At 36.1% G+C, this 23,650-nt stretch overlaps 1 protein-coding gene across 5 annotated transcripts in view; it reads right to left on the reverse strand.

Moving 5' to 3' along the window:
* ATG10 (autophagy related 10) overlaps window positions 1-23,650 on the reverse strand; it is a 312,754-nt gene that overhangs the window by 152,864 nt on the left and 136,240 nt on the right. For all 5 annotated transcript variants that reach the window (XR_013993689.1, XM_081054357.1, XM_081054356.1 and 2 more), the window contains one exon: window positions 10,143-10,244. Coding sequence is in view for 4 of the 5 variants with exons in the window: in XM_081054357.1 (XP_080910483.1) it covers window positions 10,143-10,244 (102 nt within the window). In the remaining variant the exon portion in view is untranslated. The remainder of the gene's footprint in view (window positions 1-10,142; window positions 10,245-23,650) is intronic.

Below are 23,650 nucleotides of genomic sequence, written 5' to 3' on the forward strand. Positions count from 1 at the left end.
GGTTAGAGAAACCACTGGGGATTCTTCTCCCTTTATCCCCATCTAACTTCACTGCAGTCTCATCTCTGCCTAACTTCAAACCTATGACACCACCATTCTCTCTAATTCTTTGGGTCAGTGTTTTGCACTGAATTTCCTGGTGTTTAAATCTCCGCTTTCCTTAATAGATTCTGACTTGGTCTGTCTCTCTGACTCTCAGTACGCCCTACTAAATTGAATGGAAATCCCAGGTTCGGGAACCGAATAATACACCAGCAACCAGGCTAATGCCCTAGCACAACCAGCCAAATACTACTATCCCCCAGGACAGAAGATTTAGACAAACCATGCTAAAAACTCCAACTATTTCTCAGAACAACGTAAAGTCAAAACACAACACTCTCACATTCCACCCAAAATTCTGTTCTTTAGCGTAGAGGCCTTCTTGCTTCCCCTCAACTACCCTCCATACCCACCATCATGCATATCCCCTACAGTCATCCCCAAGAGCCCAAAATGTAATATGTGGTAGAAAATGTTCTAGACTCCTCCTGGCAGGTTAATTATAAACCCGGTGTCACCAAATGAGCATGATTTGGAGAACATTTTTTGGAAGTCAGTTTCCCACCTCAAGAAAGCCCACAATGTGCTTCAGCCTCTCCTCTAAGTACTGAGAGTCACTGTAGAAACTAAGATTGGTTGACAGGTTCATAAGTCAGCCAAAGGTACAGATAGAATCTATCCTCAGCCCTCAAGTTTCTTGTTGCCAGATTCCAGCCATGTGTTTTTAAGTCAGTCTGACTTATCAGCATGCCATCTGTCAAAGTGAAAAGCTATGGGCACTTCAGCTTTATCTGAGGTAATTGTCCAATATGCTCTGATTAGCTCTACAGTGATGACTCTTGAGTTGGTTTCTCATTTTCAGCCCCATTCCTGCTCTCGTATTCACCTTGGTTTGCATGGGTGGACCTTCAACACTCCCCAAGACCTCTGACTTAGAAAAGATGTTGGAACTACTGCCACAGAATAATAGTGAAATGACCTGTTAGAAAGGAGAATAAAAGGAATTACTTGTCACCAGTATCACAGAGACAAAAAGAAGAGAGAATTTCAAGAAGAAAAGCCTTTGTCAATAGTGTCAAATGTTGCAATGTGGTCAAGCAGAATGAAGACCCCAAATGTGGTGATTACAAGGTAACTGGTACCTTACAGGGAAGCAATTCCCATAGCTTGATGTTGGTAGAAGTCAAAAGAAAAAGAGTTGAAGTCGGAATGAATGACAGAAGGGTGAAGGTACTGTAGATTACTTATTCAAGACATCAGGTAGTGAAGGAAGAAGAGAGAATTGTAGAAGAGGATTGAGTAGTGTCAATATACGTATGGCATAAACATATAGGGCCAAGAGTCAGTGTTGTGGGAATTAGTGAGAAGGCTACAGTCAAAACTAAGTAAGAAGGTGGGAGAAATAAAAAGGGACTGATGTCATCGAGGTTCTTGCGATAAAAAAGGTGTACACAGAATGTTCAGAGAGAGGTGTAAATATAGTTGAAAATAAGGAAGTTATAAACAGAGAGGAAGACTTTAGAGTTTGAGATCATCACTGTATCTTTTCCCTTTTGCTCCATATTTAACAAACTTAAAGGGAAACTGAAGGTAAACTACTTCACAAATAATTATTGGAAAAAGAGCATTTAATAACATCACTTCAAATTAGTCAATGGTCATTTTAATGATTTCATCCAAAAATTCTGGTCACTTTCAGAGGACAACTACTTTCTTTTCCTTCAAAAGAAGTTAGGGTCAAGTAACCAATCATAGAGACCAAATTTAATTGGCCAGGCTGCTCTATCCTCTGGCACACTGGCCAAAGAAGGCATTCTTTTAGGCATCTCTCCCGATGTTCTTTTTTTTTTTTTAATGGGATGAGAAGTGTTTATTATTTGAAGCTCCTAAGTTTGGGGGTAATTTGTTATGCAACAAAAGATAATACACTCCTATATCTCCAATTTCAGTCCATCACCATGGGCTTCATTCTAGATTTCTCTCTCTCCATATTTGTAGCTCCCTTCTCTGACAATGACAAACACAACTACCATTATTTTTAAGACAATAACTTATTTGTCAACGCCCCCTCTATGTAACGAATTTCCATTGCTGTGTCACCCAACTCTCGCCCCCCAGATTTTCATCCTCCTCACCCTTCAACACCCCTCATAAGGTTGCTGCGGGCCCATCCACACGTTCTTTATGTAACACTGCCAGCTTCACAGCTTCACAGCTTTCCTACTCTTGTCAATCCATCCTAAACTATAGCTGAGACAAACCTGTAACCTCTATCCTAAGGCTCCTTTGAGGTCAGCTAGAAATAGATGTAACTTCTCTCAATGCATATTCATTAAATCTTCTCTCACCAATACATAAAACCAACGGTTTGCTATGAACGAAGAATACCTCGAAGACAGCAAATTTATAAGCAGCAAATGGAAAAACATTACTGAAGTTCCCATATCCCGTTGATACAATCAAAAACAATACTGTTAAAAACATTTTCATACCTCGCTCTTAGAGTTTTTCCCCTTTGCTTTTCACTTTGAAAACCTTCAACACAGTCCAATATTTGGTCATTTTCATTTACTTTAAGATGAAATTATTATTCACCCTTAGGCACATAAATTCAGAAATAAACTTTAACAAATATTCCACTATTTAATTAAGTACCATTTAATAAATAGACAGTAAATTGATAATGACACAATATTTACTCTAACTTTTCTGACTTTTAGCTAAGTTAGCAGTATAATGGGGATAGGGCAAATTCTAGATAGTTTCAATCCAGAAAAAGCAAGATACAGGCTCTATTAGTTTCTGGCACTTATGTGTCAGTCACCGGCTAGATACAGAGGGCACAGTGGTGATTGAAGTGATCTAACCAGGTCAGTACTTAGAGTCCAGGAGTAGGGTTCAGAACCACTATTCACTTGAAAATGTTTTGTTTTCTCCCCACAAAATAATCCATTTGCATCTTTAATAAAGGCTCTTCAATAGTGAGCATTTCAGGTACGAGTAGAAGAAAAATTGGGGGTTATGTGAGTCATATCATGTAAGTAGCAATCTATATGTACTACTGTCCCTTGTTCTGGACAAAGGATTTGTAGTAAAATAGTATTCTATCTAATAGTTAGTCTTTATCTGATTGTTGAAAAAAATCCTGACAAGTAGCTAATTTCATTCAAGCTACAAAAAAATAAAAATAAAAAATAAAAATAAAAATTCAACAACATTTTAAACATCTGAAGATTGCAGGTTACCATGTGATTCCAATTTCAACTTTAACTTTCAATTCTATCAGAATATATGACAAGATTGTTTTTTGAGCCCTGCATAGAAAATTATGCTGATGGATATTTCTTTCACTCCAGAAAATATTTTTTAAATAAACATTTTAATTTAGCAAAGGAAGAAAATGAACTTTAAATATAATTAATACAACAATTATGAAAAGACAAATATTTTAGATATCATTTACTCTTCTGTGATATCAAATTTCACTGTAATACATTCTAAGAAATGTATCCCTCTCCACATATAGAGTTTCCATTGACTTACAAAAAAAATATGAATGGGGAGAAAGAAGTACTATATAGTGGTTTCACTTTCATTTATTTTTGATTTGATTATAAAATCAAGCAGGCTCAGCAATTCTCCACGTAAAAAAACCCACATAAAGTTTGTAACCCATTAAGTATTTTTTTCAAAGCTGTATCATGGAAAGTATCTCAAACTCATTAAAAGAAATGGAAGGAATATATAATTAGAATAATTAAAATAATGCACTAAGTGTCCTTCCTCAGAAACAATTGGCTCCTGTTAGATCCTTAGAACTAGACATAAGCAGTCTACACTGAAAGTCAGATTTTCATACAGAAATATCAACTCAGTAGTCTCTTAGGTCCACATCTGCTGCTAAAAATAATCTTACTTTTGATTTAAAAAACACACCTCAATATTAGGGCTATATATACATAAACGACACTTTCTGATATAACTTGCTGCTGAGTTGAAATACAATGAATATGGCAGGTGCCTTTACAAAGGCTTCTCTACTAGCTTGATAACTAGAAAGAGAATTAGCTACCTGTCTAGATTGATTCAACTCTATTTCTCTCAGAAAAATAGATTCTCTCTTTGCTGTGCAAAGGAGAGAGCAGAGCATAGAGAATTTCAAAAGTAGAAGTAACCTTAAAAACCCATTTAGGCTATGGGTTCTCCCAAAACCGAATACACTCCCAGAATTTTGCAAAGTGATATTACTCAGGTACTATCAAGGGCCTAGAAAGGAGAGAAGATTCGGGTGAATGTGGAACATGTCTCTATCTCTAGCTAAGATTTCTTGGCTTCAGCAGAACACTTTTAAGACCCCTAAGATTTTATTAGATGGTTCAAATAATTTTAGTGACACATCCTTGTATGTGGTTTCTGATGAATTCTAAGAATAAGTAAACAAATATTTCTGTCATATACTAAAGAAATATAGTTTGTATAATACTATATCCAGTGCAGTATCTCACAATTTTGTTGGAACTGCAAATCCTAATCAGACCTGATTGGTTTTCAGAATATCCCATTCTCTCCCCTCTCAAACACCACATACTCTGCGGTATATACGTACACTGTAAATTAAATGAAATTAAAATTTACTTTGTCTTTGAACTTTGTCACCATACCTCAAGTAAAACACAAAAGTGGGACTGGGGTCTGCTGTATAAACAGTTCTTTTCTTTAAAAATTCATTTATTTATCAGCATGAGATGCATCATATGAATAAATAAATACCGAGTCATTACTTACATGCACTTCCACTTGTATGTACACACATTAAATATAACATACTTTCCGGTATTTTCACATTGCTTTAATAATTATATTTGCAAATAGTAGGGATATCATGCTTATTACTCATCATTTACATTTATCAACATGTCTATACTTTGGTCTAAAAATAGCAGTTGCTTTACAGGAAAATTGTTAACACTAACTGAGTACTGTGTCTTGTCATTTATTCCATTATAAAAAAAAAACCCACAATATTCTGAGATATGAGTCTATTTGGACCTACAAAACAGAACACATCCTAGAAGCCACTTAATAAAATCCTTAGGGCAAATGAGTATATTTGAAGACCTGGTTACCTCAGAAGATCATCATTCTCTGAATATGTTCTTTTGGCAATTGAGATCATCTTCTGTTACTGATTCTCAGCTTTATGCTTCAGGGAATCTATGATAGGTTGTTCTTTGTTGAGGGCTCACTATAATATTCCACCTACCCTGGACCAAGGAAAGTCCCAGTTAGTGGACCACAAGGCCCTAGGACAAAAATCCTTTTCATCCAGTAGTATACTATTGCTAGTTTTATGACTCTATCATTCTCATAGTTTTAAAAAATGTAATCTGAAGGTGTAACCCGAGGCTCTAAAGTAATGAAGATAGTAAATGAATAAATAAAATATGCTCAATACCCATCTCCGATACCTCTTCAAAAGGAAGAAATGGAACTTCAATCTAACTTCAGACAAAAGAATCCAAACTTCAATAACATAAAAAATAAAATAAGCTTCAATTATCAATTTATGGAAATAAGAGTTCCATATAATAAAATACACCAAGAACCAGTGTTGATTACATTGATCCCTGTTGAAAATATCCATTTGTATTGAGACGATTTTAAATAGAGGCAATGGATTTCTTTTGGTCACTGGTAAAGAAAAGATCCTGTTCAAAAATTGTTATAATCCTGTTTGTTATTTCACAACCTCTGAAAGGCCGTAAGCAAATCAGATTAACTGCTCTCAACCATAAATGTACTATCCAATATGATTAACCTATCAGACCTCCTATTCCCCCAAACAAGCACTAAGATACACCAATATATTTAGTAGATTTCTAAATATTATCTGATTCTTTTAATCATTATTTTTAATTATATTTTTAAAATTCAAATAAGATATAAATTATTATTTTCACAAGTTTCTTCAGTTACGTACTCCATTATATTTCACTTTGATTTTTAAAATCCTATGATTATCTATATATCACTGTAGATAATCTCACAGGCATAAAAATCATGAATCCAGCTATCTTTCTACAATTAAGACTGCCAGATCTGGTTAGAACAAGGGAGTGAGTTGATTTCCCAAATAATACATGATCAAGTTTAAAAAAAATTTATTTTTGAAACAATTATTAGCAGAGGCATTCCTTTGGATATCTCTAAATAGGAAATGTAATGTACAGATATGAAATAGATACAGAATTATGTAGCTTTAAGGTCTAAAGAGAATTCAGAGATCCCCTAACTCAATCTTCTACACAATATAGGACTTCTTTGGAAAATAGGTTATAAATTGGTGGTCTGAGGACCATTTAAAGCACATGTAGTCTATTTGGCCTAAACAGATTTTTTTTTTTTTAATTATGCCAACACACAAAAATCCAGATCATTGCCTTTTCTTGAAAATCCGCCTGGGGCTACACGTCTACTGCCCCTTTGGATGAGTCATGCCCTCGCCCTTTCTCCACAGCTCCCATCACTTCCCATCAGCCCACTTCACTCACTCATCCTCTGCCTCGTGCTTTAAACATCTGAGGATTTCAGTGAGTGACCACTGTTCTGGATAAAGGATTATCCATTCTGTGGATAAACATATCCACAAAAGGGAGAGCTTACAACTTTACAAGTTGACCTATTTCATTGCAGGCAACTCTAAACAGAGATTTGTCTAGAATAATTTCCAGACACGAACTAGTTCTATCCTCAGAAACGAAGTAAGTCTACTGTCTATTCCACAGGAAAGTCTTCTAAATATATCTGAAGACAACTAACCTTCCTAGGTCTTCAGTTCCAGTTTAACATCCGCAGAGTCCCTAAATATTCCTCATAATAATATGTCTTCAAGCCTACCCATGGTCCTTGGCATGCTGCTCTACATGGATGAATTGTATTAATAATTTATTTTTAAACTATTATTTACATATTCATGTACTATGTATTCTAGTTATCAATATTCTTCTTTACATGTAATAATGTGGTATTCCTTGATTTAGATCAGTGGTTCTCAACGTTTTTGGTCTCAAGACCCCTTTACACTTTTAAAATTCACTGAATATGCCAATGAGCTTTGGTTTCAGAAAGTTATATCTAATGATATTCACTGTATTAGAAATTAAAATTGAAAAATTTTAAATTAATTATTAATTCACTTAAAAATACATATTAATATAGCATATTTCTATGAAAAATAAATATATTTTCCAAAACAAGATAAATGAGTAAGAAAAGTAGCAAGGTTTTATATTTTTGCAATTTTTTTAATGTCTGCCTGAATAGAAGATAGGTGGGTATTTCTAACTATTGCTGCATTCAATCTGTTGCCATATCACAAGTAGGTAGGCTCTGGAAAAATCAGGAAGAATGAGAGTAAAAAGTATAAATAACATCTTAATATTATTATAAAAATAGTTCTAACCTTGTGGACTCCCTGAAAGCATCTCTGGGACACCTCCCCCACCCAGGATTCGCCAGACCATATTGGGGATCCATTTAATGAATGAAGCTTAGGTTCTAGTTTTGCTGGTATCTGTGGCATTCTTTTCACTTATCTTGAGCTTATGGTCAAGTAAAATCACCAGCTCTTTCTCATACAAATTGCTGTCATGTCAAGCCTCCCTCTTTTCATCTAAATGCAGACATTATGCATGCATTTCTCCATAGATCTCATTTTGTTGGTTTCAGTTACTATTTGGTAGTGAAGGTTGTGGGTGCTGCACTCAGGTCACCTTAAAGCTGGTGTACCTATCCCTACTCAGCTGTTGTGACTGTTGGATGATAACACACAGCCACCCTCTTTGAAAAATTTCTCAGTAAAACTGGAACCACCTCACTTGGGAAGCTATGTCCACCTTCAGTTCAGCCAATGGCCGACTGACAAGCCAGTGACTGTCACAGAGTACAAAAGGCCAACTCAATGACACAAAGTAAGACTAATTCTGGATGTATTTTGTGCTCCAGAGCTTCCCAGGGGATCAGACTAAAGTTAGTCTCTAAATGAGACCACATCCTTCCTTAGCTTTCATCCCTTGTTCTGTCCTGTTTCTGTCACTCCTTTTTTCTTACGAGCACATTCCTAATAAGTTACTTGAAGAGAAATCTCCATCTCAGGCTCAACCTAAGACATTTTTCATCCGGCAAGATTATTGCAATATCGACTCTATCATATATCAAATTAACTAACCAGCTCCGCTGTGCAGCTTCTCAAAGATGGTAAGCATTCGATTACAGAGTAGGGCAGTGATTCTCCAAGGGTGATCCCTAGACCAGCAGCTGCAGCTTCACTTGGAAACTTGTTAGAACTCCAAATTCTCAGGCTCCACTCCAGACTTACTGAATAAAAAAAATCTCCATCACAGAGATGTGTCATGATGAACTAATCTGTTACTATTGTATATGTAATCTGTTTCCATTTTTTCCTATTATAAATAATGGTGAAATTAATATGCGTACAGGTAAATCTTTGTGCACATTTATGATTATTTTATAAGTATTTGTCCGCAATTTACTTTGATGTAAAAATACTGCATCAACAAAGAAGGTGTATGCATAGATGCATAGAGGCCTGATATACAATAAACCAACCATAGCAAAATGTTAATAGTAGAGTTTAAGTAATAAGCACGTGAACGGTCACTGCAAAATTCTTTCCACTTTTTTCATAAGTTTGAAACTTGTTGGGAAGTATTGAAAATGAAAAATGTTGGAAAAAATTGTATTTTATGAAGCTTAATTCCTAGAATTGGAAGAGATTGTTCATAGTATGTACTCATCTTTAAACTTTGTGAAGTTAAAACATCAACCCTCATACTGTCAGTTCCCTCATACTGTCAACACCACTTTTTAGTGCTTTTCAAATCTCTGCCAACTTGTTAGGCAAAAGCTGGTAATTCATCTTTTAAATCATCATTTCCATGTGCATTTTTTTAAGTTAATATATAATGAATTGAAAAGTTTCCTAACATTCTAGGCTTCAGATTTGATATGATATTTGAACCATGAAGCAGTAATCAAGACGTGAGCACTTAATTTATTCAAGCACAATACCCTCAAGAATAACCTGCAAACCAAATTACATTGACAAGAGTTTCTTCCAGGCCAGTATCACACACAGGCAAAGGGGGCTAGTGCCAGATTGTTGAATGGATCTGACTCAACAGTTCCTGATCAAAAGCTCTTTCTTCTAAAAACAAATGTCTCCTCTCCCATGTTATCAGGATTCTCAAAATTCTAAGAATTAGTGATTTCTTCCTTTGTGTTGAAGCAATTAGATACCCACCAATTCTACTTCAGAATTCAAGTATTTTACTTCAGTATGGGTTCCACATAATTATGGTGCATCCATAAGATAGAATGTAATGGAACCACTAAAATAGAATGATGGAATTCTACATTTACTGACATGGAAAGAGGCCCATGATATACAAGTTCATTACAAAATACAGGTATGTCAGTGTGTATATGACAGAAATTTGTGGAAGTGTATTTATTAAAATATTAATATTACCTCCAGTTGAAGGATATATGGGAGTTGTTTTACTCTTTTTGTATCTTCCTCTATTGTTTATTTTTACAACAGACACATAAAAATTTTTTATTAATAATAACAAACACAATAAGGCTATTTGCATTTCAATAAAAATTAAATTGAAAATATCCCAGAAACCACTAAGCCATCATTACCTTATTAAAATTTAATTTAGCAAGATTTTCAAGTCAAGGTTAAAGTCCCCTAAGGAATGAGACCCAGATCTAACAAATCTTAAAGGGTATAGGGGGAAAGAGTTAGAGATAGACTAGGCAAAGAGGTCTCCAGCCAAGTATTAAGCAGCCAAGGGATAGGTCTGTGTTATCCGGGGGGAATTTCATGGGAGAAAAGTCAACAGGCAATGGACGGTATCTGAGATCTTCAGATCCAGATAAACACAAAGGGTGAAGGCTCACTACCCTCTATATAGAATCAGAATGGATCTCTGATTGAAGACTGAATTAAAGACTGATTAATGGATCTCTGATTAAAGACTGAAAAGGAGAATATAACATATTAAATCACTCACCTCCATGGGAAGACACTCCTGTACATGGGCAGATGTTCCTGGATGTCCCATCCCATTTTTAATTTGAAAATGCGTTTTGCACATGTAGCCATCAGAACAGTCCTGTGTTCCATCAACCAAAGAATACATAAGAAAATGCCAATTATTTTAAGAATTCATCATTCTAAGAACTACAGCTTCGCATAAATTCCAAGCAAGCAATGAAAAACTAAGTATATTGAATAAGATGAGATAACATGGATAAAGAAACTCATCCAAAAATCCTGCACATAGTAGGTACTCGATAAACAGAAGTTTTAATCCCCCACCTTTCTCACTTATTAATGATGTTCTCTTTCTTAGATTAAATTCCCCCACTTTCATTTTCCCAAAAATAAAAGTCATAGAGCAAAGCTTTAGATTGGCAGCTGCTAAAATACATATGTAATGGATTTTAACTTACAGAATATTTTGTCAAAGACATAATATTGATTTTCATAACATATATAGAAAGAGAAATTTTAGGAGGACTTGCAACAGATCTTGAAACTGGAAGGGACCATCCATTTCAATTTCTTGTTCAAGGCAAGATCTCCATGAAAATGTCCCAGGGAGGTAATTATGCAGCACCTGCCTGAGCATTTCCAGGAATCTACACTTTACTCCCTTACACCACTGCCACCTCCATTTTCATACATGGTACATTGTTCATTGAGAAAGTTTTGTCTTACATGGCATTAAAATGTTTCCCTTTAACCTTAACTCACTGGTGCTACTTCTACCCTCTGGAATCTAAACTCTTTTCCACATAGCCATTCTACAAAGAGTTGAAGACAAACGTTCAAATGTTCTTTAAAAAAAGATGATATCCAAGCCTTTCACCAGTTGCATTCCTCTTCTGTTTCTTACACTTGCTCTTAAATACAATAATGGATGATGTTCATTTAATTGTGGTCGGTTCTTTTTTTTTAATTGAAAATGTGTTTGAATTCAGTAAAGTCATGTGCAAAAATTTAATACCTCCTCATGCAGAAACATACTCAAATATCAATAAAAATTATTAATTATCCACCAAACTGTCATACTAACATTCACATTTTCACAGATTTAAAATAATTATAATTAAGTAAGATATGGTTACTTGGTCTGAAGCAGTAAGAAAATACAGAATAGAATTCCAACTAAACAGTTCACTTAAATACTTTTACTAAGATTCAAAAGTCCAGTTTTTAATGATAAAACAAGAAAAATGTTATAGTGTTTGTGAACAATTCAATATTGAATATATTTTACAACATGTGTCATGTCAACTATGCTAGAGCGTTTGATTTTAGGTAACTATATGGGATAAGTCCTAAATCCAATATGACTGATATGCTTATAAAAAGACGAAAATCTGGCTATGGAGACACAGTCACACAGCAGAGAAGGCCATGGGAAGACAGAGGCAGAGTTTAGAGTGCTGTACCTACAACCCAAAGAATAAGGAGGATTGCCATCAACCACCAAAAGCTAGAAGAGAAAGGGAATGATTCTTCTCTAGAGGCTTTGGAGAGAGCATGACCTTGCAGACACCTTGATTTCTGACTTCCAACCAACAAAACTATGAAAAAATAAATTTCTGTGCTTTAAGACACCACATTTGTGATACTTTGTTATAGTAGCCCTAGGAAACGAATACAAAAAAAAAATATTTTCTGAGAAATACGGAGGGACCTTTACAATGCTTCCCAGGTAGCCGGTCTAACATCCCACCAGCATCCACACAAGATCCCTGCTGGTTGGTGATGATCAGTACCTACCAGCTCTAATTGGCTGGACCCAACTCATTCTGACTAATTTATGCCACTGCCACAGGCTATTAAATATTGTGACTATCATTCCTGCCGGTAAGGTAAGCAATCAGGTATCCGATACTACCATCTTGTATTAATTCATTAAGGTTCTGCACTTTGTAGGTTGAATCATAGTTTTAAATTCCAGCTCTACATAATCCAACAACACAACATACCTCTAATGGCCTTCTCCCACTGAAATGTTTGTATTTAGACAATGTAAATTACTTTTAATATTGGCTTAAATGGAGAAAGAGATAAGCAGTTTTTGTCGTTGTTGCTTTTTACATCAAGTATCCATTCCCCCTTCTTTTGGAATAGCAGCCACTTTTCCTCTAAGGAATTATTCCCTTCTCCCCTGTCAGTGTGGACGTGACCCCCCCAACTCTAGTCATGGCCCCCCAAGAATAGTCACAGGACTCTGATCTAGCCAATCAGGGTACTAGTCCTGCTGGCCTCAGAGACTCAGGAGGGCAAATAATCCAATCAGAGCCAATAAAAGTGAATCAGGACTTTTTTTTTTTGGGGGGGCAGGGTACAAGGCTGTTCTCTTTTTCACTGGATTTGAACCAGAAAGATAAAGCGCTGGCAGTGTTGGCAGCCACCATGTAATTAAATGGAGTCTGAGAATGAAGCCAATGAAGAGGAAAGTAAGGCCATGAGATGCAGAGTCCAGATTCTGATTACACTATTTATACCAACCATACCTAAAGCTAGCTCTACACTCAAATTTTGTAATTACATCGCTCCAAAAAGTCCCTACTTTGCTTTACCCAGTTTGGGCTGGGTTCTCTGTCACTTACAATCAAAATAATATTTCTATTAAATGACATACATATTGTACTTCTTAGTTTAAAACTAGAAGGTTTGCTTCTGCATTGTATCATCATTCTTGTTATGACAGATCATCGATAGTTGATTACATAAAAGATTTACCATATACAATGAAACTATAATAGTACGTGTTTGTGAGATAAAGTACTGACAGTCTGCAATTTAAAAATAATCTAGCAAGTTAGGATCCTTAGTGCAGAATCTAGACTGCCATTCCACATAAAAACCTGGTCCCATGGAGACTAAAAACACCTTGGACCTGCACGGGAGGAGGCAAGAAGAAAAGAGACACTCTAGTTTATCCAGTTCTGTCGTCCCATTTCAGAGATAACAGGGTGAAGGACTGAAGCACTCTCAAGAGACTTGTCTTAAAGCTAATTAGGGGCAGAGCTGGAAGTGGAAAGCAGGCCTCTTGACCCCAGTGTTCTACTACACTAAGCAAATTCTGCCAGAGAGCAGGATCATGGCAGAAAAGTGCTTACTGACTCATGTTTGACTGGCATAAGCCAGCACTCTGCACAGTGAGTAACGAGCTCGAGCCACTTATGTGTGGTCTGGGGACAAGCAGCCTCAATGTCCCCTGGGAGCTTGTTTGACGTGCAGAATCTCAAGCCCCACCGCAGACCTCCTGAATCAGAATCTGCATTTAACAGGCAAATGATTCATTCACGTGCACATCTGGAAGCAGGGAGGCAGCGTGCACGGCAATCCCTGACTCAAAGGGACTGCAAACTGTTGGCATTAAACAGTAGTTCCCAACTCTAGCTACACATCAGAAGCACCTGGGGAGTTTTCAAAATGCTGTTTCTGGGGTAGGTCCCCCCTCAGAGCAGTGAAGTCAGAATCTTCCCAGCAGACACCACTGCACTGAATTCACTGGAGTCCCTCTTTTGAACTCTAAGAAGATGGTCAGTCCAGGGCTCTAAGGCTGCCTCAGGAGAAAAGATCACAGCAACCCCCAACCTTCGGGAACACCATGGCTCTCGTGGAGCTCTGCATGTGCTAAATGCGCCTCTGTGGATGCCCATCCGGGAGCTGAGACTGTGCTGAGACTGCTTTGTAAGCAGTCTTCACCACCATCTCAAATCCCACTTTTGGGCAACTGACCCAGCCTTGACCCAGTCCTATGTAACTGGCATTGATCTCGTAACTTACAACTGTTGTTGTCCCATGTCCAATTACATTTCAACCATCAGGACACCTTACTGCCTAATCCACCACAGAGCAGGTGGCTTTCCTTTGTCACCGTAGAAGAGAAAGTATTATAATAGGAAATGTCCAGGTGCTATAGTCCAGACACCACTAGTAAAAGAGAATACTTCCTCACAGTCCAAATTCCTCAAGTCATCTACATAGAATGCCCTTCACCTGACACCAAAATAAGGACTAAAGATTTAAACGAAAAAAACAATAATATAAATGTGCTATATGAAAATATTGGAGAATATAAATACATACAAGAGCATTAGAAAGATACTCAAAAAGTAAACAAAAACCTCAAAGTCATAATAAAATATTGATAAATTCTATTGTACGGGAAAAATTCTTAACATCATAAAGCAAAAGACAAATATCAAAATGTGAAGAAAAGATTTTTAGCTCATATCATAGCAAAGGACTAATTTTGTCAACATATAAATAGATTTAATTTCCTCAATATATGAATAATTCCAACAAAATAATAAGAAAAAGACCAACAGCCCAAGAGGAAAATGAGCAAAGAAAATAAACAGTTTACTAAAGAGGAAGTACGTGTGAATACTAATCATATAAAAATATGATTAGTGTTACCCATAAGAAAAATGTAAATTAAAATTATATGATACCATGTTTTCACCTATCAGATTGACAAAGATCAAAAAGTATGAAATACACTGTGTAGACAAAGATGTGGATAAAAGTTAGTCACTCTCATACACTACCAGGGGCAGGGTAGTTTAAATTAGTATAACCTCCCTGAAGATTAAGTTGGCAATAACTATCCCAATTAAAAATGTACATATCTTCCAACTAGAAATACTGCTTCCAGGAATTTATCTTATAAATACAGTTGAATATGAGGAAATAAACTTTGGGCAATGATATGCATTTAACTATTGTTTTTATAACACAATACTGGAAATAACCTAAATGCCTATCATTGAGGATTGGTTAAATTAATTATGGTATATCCAAATACTGGAATGCTATTCAACCATAAAAAATGAGTAAGTTCTATAAGTATTGATATAGAATAATAATCAAGATAGGTCATTAAGTTAAAAAAAAAGATGTGCAAAACAGTATGTATATGTGTATATTACGCTACCATTTGTTTAAATATAAATACATATGCTTGTGTATGCACTGAATATATCTGGAAGGACATCCAAGACACTGGTATCGGTGGTGACCTCTTAAGGGTTTAAGTGAGGACAGTGGGAGGGTTAGAAAGGAAACTTTTAGTGTACAAACCCTTTTGTGCCTATAAATAAATAACACTTCATGTTAAACAAATATTTCATTGATTGCTCTTTGAACATATGCTTTGAGGCCATCACATTGCTGCAACAGATTCCAAACATGAACTTCTCCGGAGAAAATGTCCTAAAGGCTTTATAGAACCCTAGAGAGATAACCAAGTTTTCTACTATAGTGCTGACTGTATATTGGATAGAGATCCAAGAATTTCCTAACAAAACATGTTTGAGTCTGCTTTCTGACAAGCTGTCATGGGCTATGCCACCCAGGGAGCGATGTTATGCCTGTTGGAATCCAGCTACCAAATAACTACAGGGCTTCTGTTGTTGAATTTTAATAAGCTTTTAACGATCTTCTCTAGAAAAATACTGCTACCTAAAATAATTGGGTGGTTATCTAAGGGCCTTAGCTCTACTGTGGAATAAAGTATTGCATATGGGACTTAAGCTCAAGTTAACTGCTCAGAATGATCAGCTTCAGGAAGAGGTAGACAAGGCCGTTGGGAAGGAATTAAGACAAATAGAAGTTTCTAGGTCACTGCACTGATCAAACAGGACTTTCTCGGTTGGTGGAACCCTGAGGAACAGGCCAAACCAAGTCCACAGATCTCAAATGGTTGTTCTTTTCTCTTGGTAAAAAATCAAACCAAAACTACCAGTAGCTGCCCAAAGCTGATTAACAATGGGGGCAAAAAAAAAAAAAAAGAAAGAAAAGAAAAGAAAGTAAAAACTGCTGCTGAAAAGCAAAGCTTGCACTGGGTAGGTCAGACATTAAATTAATATCTGGCAATTTTTTCAAATGTCAAAGTTACGAATAGATGGTGCTAATTAAGGAAATTAATTAAGGAGTTAGAGATCTTCCAGAACACAGTGCTGAATTTGGTACTGTTTCCCCCTCATGCCCACCTAATCTCGCTAACTCTGGTTTCAATTTCTGATACTGTGACACCTTCCAAATGCAGGTGTGGACCCTCGCCAAGGCTGACTCTGATGCCTCTGAGTCAATATCAAGAGTGACCAGGTCCAGACAAAGTAATTCATGGGTAACTACTACTGGCCTTAGACTCACTTAGGCAAAAATTCAAAAGACCCAAAACTCAAAAACCCAAAAGTGAAAGTAAGGACACAACGTATTTCATCTTCGAAAAAGACCTTTGTACATTTCTAATTTTCCCTGTTCTTGGAGTTATAAAACATGACACAGCCATTTATTAAATAGTCCATTCATACCTCAGAACTTTCTGGGAGAGGGTTAGAGATAAACCTCAGATAATAATAAGTTCCAGCTGAGGAAGTTGGGGCTGTCCTTCCAGGAAATAATCAAATCTTCTGGATGCGCCCATCCAATAGAGTCTGAGAGCCCCTTGCTTCACCATTTGCACATTACCTATAATGATTATTGCTTTTATCTGTGTGACCTAACATGCGAATTTCTACTGAACACATTTGTTCATTAGTTGCGAATTAAACCACACAAAAACCTTTGGTGACCATTGGTCCTTGGGTGGAGATTCTCTGGCTCTTTACAGTCTGAAAGAGTGTTCTTTGAAAGTATGAAACTAAAAGGGAACTTGTAGGATTTTGATTTGAAACAGTCTCTCCACAGCAGCAGTGTGTCAGAGGGTTATCTGCCTTCTACCACAATACTTAGTTCAACAATGAATCTTGTTTACGTTAGCATACTCATTACATACTTTTATTAGATTTAAATGTCTAATCCACCTATAAACAAAGCACAGAGGACTAATTATAGTTACTGAACATAATCTACATATTATAAATCTTGATGATGTAAAAATAATATAATTAATTTAAAAAGTCAGAATGGCGAACAGGAAGGAATGTGAGAGACAGTGTAAGTACACTAAATTCCTCATCTACCATAGCAGGAATCAACAGTTATTGTTCAAAAATGAAAAATCAACAAGCAGAAGTATACAGTTTAAACTTGCAGGGATAATTATGAGAATAACTAAGGAGTTATTCTTCATCAATAAAGGTTCCATTGAACAAATTTAACGGAAACAAAATCTGATGAAAATACAATGGAATACTATGTAGCTGTTAGAAATGAGCTCACAAAGAAAAATGTCTATGATGTAATGTTAGGTGGAAACTGTAAGTTACAGAACAATCCCATTTAAGGATATATATTATAAATGTGCATACATATATTTATATATGCACACAAAAAAAAACTACAGACAAGTCAGAGGAGAGGGAAGAAAACAGTTTCATCTGTCTTTTTTACATCTGTGTATTGTTTGACTTTTTACAGTGATCATGTATTGTTTTCCCTTCTAAAAATTAAATAAAATAAAGTAAAATAAAGACAAAACCAATGAAAGAAAAAGTAATACTGTGCTAGGGAGACTGAGTAAGGCAAGTTCATTAAAGTTTTCCTTCTACTTTCTGCAATCAATGTGGTTGTAAGAACCATACAATGTTCTTGAATACAATGTAAATATTGGTTTTATTTTCCCTCCTTTTTAAAGTAAATATTTAGTTGCTAAACCAAAACAACAGCAACACTTCTTACCTAAGTCATTATCTAATAATACTATACCATCACTTAGTTTTCCAAGTGGACATTGTTTTATGTCACTTAGGGCTTCAATGTTCAATTCCACTCAATAAAGACATGCTGAGAACCCCACCACCGTGCTCCTTTGTATAAGAAGCTCGTTTTCTTACAATAGCCCTGCTCCCTTTTCCTGGCAGTACTCTTAGACCTACCAAGGCCCCTTTCTTTTCACCTCCAACCCCTCCAGGCCTCCTAGATGAGCAGAGCTCACTGCTCTCCACTTTCCTGAATGCAGGTCAAGGCACAGCAAGGGCAGAGGCCCCAAGGAATAAGGAGCAGAAGAAAATCAGACACTTTTCAGGCCAGAAAAGAAGGTTACTGGGCCAATTTAGAGACTTTATTTGGGGGTAAGCGCACAAGTATAAGTAAACATACATACTTACACAGCCTGCTTATTTCACACAAGTTTTTAAAAAAGGATTACAGTTTACATGATGTTAAATTCCTTCCCTTTCTTGGAGCTAAAGCATCAAAAGTAAGTTTAAATCACACTGGTTCCATTTCCCTTATTAACACTTTCAACAAACATCACTACAATGTTAGGTTTCACTATTAAGCATTTGTGGGATTTCATTCTCTTTTCCTTCTTTTGCTTTTAATAATGTTTGGTTTTCGGGTTTTCCGACTTGCCCATTTTGAGTTTCCAATTTTCAGTTCATAGATGTGGGACCTCTGTATGTGCCCTCATATTTTTTATTATATTAAACAATTCGGTTTTGCCTCCCAGAGCAGTCCCGCTTATTTGTGCCCAAGGAATGGCCAATGGATGCTGTAACTGATTGGAGAGGATATGGGGAACCGGCTGTAGTAAAATATTTTTTTTCTTTCTTTGTTTCCACTTCCAATTTAAGTTTGTTGAGATTTTGCCATATTTTGTTTGCTCTAGTTGAAATGTTCTCAAAGGTTTATCATTGCTTTTCCGATATCATAGATTAAAAAAAAAGAAAAGAAAAAACATATAGATGACCCAAGTTCTGACCTTCCCCATCTTGATTTCTGGATTTAAAGTTACTCTAAATCTTATTCCTTTCATAAATAAATTATTTCTTTTTATAACATTACCATTATAAGAGAATTGTTCAAGAGAATTAAGAGTATTAAAGTGATTTTGTATTTAATAAAGTAAATTGAAAGAAATTTGATAGTCTGACAGTAGACAATTATCAGGGTAGCACGCTGTCACTTTGATATCAAAGCACTATTCTTCCAAAGCTGCACAAACAATTTATTAACTTACCTAGTTTTTCTGTGGAATGAAAGGTGCCTGCGCTTAAACAGTTTTACTCAGAGAAGGATCCTGCTTTGAGTGTGAGAAGAAGGAATGGGGAGGTGAGAAAGAAAGGCCTTCCGGGCATGGGTGCCATACAAAGTACCACAAAACGGGTGGCTTAAAACAACAGAAAGTTATTCTCTCCCAGTTCCGGATCTAGAGGCTAGAAGTCCAAAATCAGCTTCCCCAGAAGAAGAGGTGAGGAAGGACAGAGACCACGATCAGTGCGTCAGAAGCCATTCCAGCCTGTGGACACCAGGCTAGATCCTCATGGGTGCTGCTGAAAACCAAAAGGGCTTTGACTAAAAATGGGAATGGAGGTCCCACAGCTTTTAGAGTAGGTTGCATGATTCACTGCTTTTTATCTATGGGTTCTGGATAATGTGAGATTGAAGACTTTGTTGGAGTCATTGTACTTGCAAAAGAGTATTCGATATACACTACTTGGATCAATACCAGACACATGGCAAACTCACGCTGTAGGCAGAGAAGAGGGAAAAGAAGGAAGGAGAGAGGTAGAATGTTATCCACTCAGCCTTTGTTATCAGTGTAACAGAAGTTTCCTGACACATTTCCCAGAAAGAGTCACAATCTCTGCCTTCATAGTCATTTCCATTCTAAGCCTGTGTATGTTTAAAGCTCTTACACTGAATTGCCTAACCCTTCTGTGTCTTCCATCACAAGTCCTGCTTCCCATACCATACAATAGGAAGTGTCAGAAGAAGGAAGACTGTTGCCTCTGCATCAAGGCAGGGGCCATGTGAAAGCCGGGCTGACACAACGTGACAGCAGAAGGAGAGGAAACAGAGCACCTCACCCCATACTTATGCTACAAATATTAGGGACTCTTCCTTTAATACCGCTTCTCCTTCTTTTCCATGAGTTAATCATGATCAACCTTACGATTAGAAACAGACCAGTTGAACTGGTGATCATATATGTAATAATGTCCTAGCCTAAAATCTGTATTTATTAATTTTACATTTCATATAATCAGGGGACACACTGGTACCCTCCAAGAATTTTTGCAGTTTTCTAAGTGTTTCTTTGGTCTTCTAGCCATGAGAGAATAGCAGAGACTATATTTACCCTCCCATCTTGAACAACTAGAAAACCAAACAGAAAGGTGAGCTCTATAAGTGTCCCAGCTTACAGCCAGGAGAAAGGTCTTGTAAAAGAAAAGGTAAAATGGCAGATGATTTCATTGTTTGCTTAAATAATCTAAGAGAATCAACGGAAAAAGTAATAAAATAAATAAGAGTTCCAGAAGGTAGCCAGGAAAAGGATCAACACACAAAAATCAATAACTTTACAAATGTAGTAACAATCAATTAAAATTATAAAGATAAAATGCATTCCTGGTATGAACAAAAACTGTCAAATATCCAGGAAAATACCTATCATTATGCCAAGAAAACTCTACAACTTTACTGTTGAACATAAAAAAAATCCATAGTTGTTTGTTTTTTTAATAAAACTTGTAAAGAGTATTCGATATCCACTACATGGATCAATATCAGACACATGGCAAACTCACGCTGTAGGCAGAGAAGAGATTCTAAAATTTATCTAAAAAAGAAAGTAAACAGGGATAGTTAATTTTTTAAAAAAGAACAAAGAATGGTAGAATTATCAGATATCAAAATCAACTAAAGATAACTCATTATAATTAAAATATATGTTACTGTGACAGAAGAAAAACAGATCAGGGATTAGGATATGGAGTCTAGAAATAGACTCACTTGTAGAATTTAATATATGTAAAAAAGAGAATTTTGGATCACTGATGGAAGAATAGATGAGTCAATAATGGTTATTATTAATGAAGTCAACTGACTCATCATTAAATAAAATAAACTACATTACCACATCACATAATCTCCAAAATAAATCCCTGGTGGATTAAAGCCCTAGATATAAAAAAATAAAATAATAAAGTTCTAAAGGAAAATACAACAGAATACTTTCATAATTCGAAGTCAGGAAGAATTTCCTAAGCAAAACCAACCCAGAAGCCATAAAGCAAAAGACTGGCAGATTTATTAAAAATTAAAAACTCCTATATGACAAATGATACTATTAACAAAGTTAAAAGAGAAGTGACAGTCTGGGAAAAAATATTTGCAATATATACAGGAAATGAAGGATTGATAGTCATAATGTATAAGATTCTCCTACAAATCAATACTACAAAGATAAACACAACCCTATAGTAAAACAGACAAAAGATATAAACAGGAAATTCCTAGAAGAAATACCAGTGGCCAATAGGCATATGAAAATATGCTCAATGTCAGTACAATGAGGAGAATGCAAATTAAAACAATGTATCATTTTTCATCTTTTAGAATGAAAAAATATAAGATTAATAATTATCCAATTTTACAGAGAGTATGAGAAAATGGGCATACTCATCTACTTTTTAATAGCAGTACAAATTGCTACAGTCTGGAGAGAAATTTTGTCTGTGTTCTCATTCATTCATTCATTCATTCACTTATTCATTCAATAAATATTATTAACACCTACTTTGTGCAATGCATCACATTACGTAGGCCCTAGGAATACAGCAGTGAACAAAACAGACAAAAATTCTTGCCCTCATGGAGCTTGCATTCTGGAGTACCAGGGTCAAGGGCAGAGAAGATAACAAATAACTAAATATGCAAAGCAGGTGTTTTTAAGTGCAATAAAAATAAATAAATTAGGGTAAGGAATATTGAAAGTGACAGGATTAGGAAGACGCTATTTTGCATAGGTGGGTAGGTAGAACCCCATTGATAAAATGAGCAAAGATCTAAAGAGAGTAAGGAAACAAGTCAGAAAGCTGTCTAGGGGAAGAACACACTGGACAGTTGGAATGGGAATTGCCAAAGGCCCATGGTTGATACTGCAGAATACTTGTACGGCTGGCGCTGAGTGAAGGAGCTGTAGAATGGTATTAAGATAAGTAGAGAGGAAAGGGAAAGGGAACCATTTAGGACTGAAAGTTACGTCAAAGCTTTGGATTTTACTCTCTGATTAAAACTTGAAGTCCTATTTGGGAGACCACCTCAGGGATACTGTGGATGCCTGATCATGGCATTGTACACCAGAAGCTAAACATTAATGAATGCCAACTATAATTTTATATATACAATGTAATGGCTCAGTGTGAGGTCGGAGGGATAGTGGATGGGGGGAGGGGGGTTCACAGTGTGAGGGATATAAATGATGAACGTCTAAGTATTACCTTGTCTTGTACACCTGAAACTAATAAAATTTAAAAAAAAATTAAAAAAAACTGGAAGTCATTGGAGGGTTCTGAGTCAGAGAGTTATATGACTGGACTCACATTTTTAAAAGATCACTCTAGCTGCTATTTAGAGACCAGGGGAAGAAATGGCGGCAACCTGGGCTAAAGTAGTATAGTGGAGGTGGTGAGCAGCAGTTGATTATGAATATATTTTGAAGATAGAGTTAATGGGATTTACTAACAGGTTAAATACAGGATGCAGGAGAAAGAGAGAAGTCAAGGGGAACTCCAGATTCTTGTCCTGAGACACTGGAAGCTAATATTTACTGAAATAGGGAACTATGTGAAAGAGGCAGGTTGGTGGGCATATGGCAAGGTTAAGTAAAAATGAATTAAATATGCCTTGTAGACATTCAAATGGAATGTCAATTAGGTTCCTGGATATAAAAGCCTACAGTTCAGGGACATGATAGATGCTAAAAATATAAATTCAAGAGTTATTGGTGAACATATATTATTTATAGCCAAGGAGCTGGATAGGATCTACAAGCAATGAGTCTAATTAGTGAAGAAAAGGAATCCAAAGATTGAAACCTGGGGCACTCCAGTGTTTAGCTGTTGTGAGATGAGAAGGAACCAGCAGAGGAAGCCAAGAAGCAATAGAAATAGAAGGAAACCAAGAGGTCAGTGTCCCCAGTGCCAAGAAAAAAGCATTGCAAGAAGGGAGTAATAATGTGCCAATTTGGCAGTATCTGTCAAAATGCAAGGTCAGCATACTCTCTCATTCAGCAATTCTATTTTGAACTACCTATTCTACAGAAATATATAAGTACACATAAAATTGTATTACATGGATATTTATTAAAATATCATTTGCAATACCAAATTAAATGCTCATCAATAGGGGAATGCTTAAATTAGGTGGATCATTTAAGGGAATAAAATGCCACAATTAAAAATAACCTGGAAGAGGTAAGTTATTGACATGGGATGACCTCTGAATATTATGTTAAAAAAAACTACTTGAAGAATCAAATAGAATGACTAATTCCAAATATATGGAAAAAGAAAACATGTATGCATATGTTACCTGCAAAGCAGGCAGGATCTGGTGATGAGCGAAAGCATGAACTCTCAATCAGACTTCCTGAGATACAAATTTGGCTTGTCACCTTGGAAGAAGTTTCTTAACTTCTCTTGGCCTGCCTTTCCTCTTCTATAAAAGTCCTCAAAGGGAGGTTCTAAGGATTAAATGAATTAATACCCCCCAAAAAATCAATTTCTGGCACACAGCAAGTGTTAGATATTAATA

Source organism: Rhinolophus hipposideros (assembly GCF_964194185.1).
Source record: "Rhinolophus hipposideros genome assembly, chromosome: 7".
NCBI lineage: Eukaryota > Metazoa > Chordata > Mammalia > Chiroptera > Rhinolophidae > Rhinolophus > Rhinolophus hipposideros.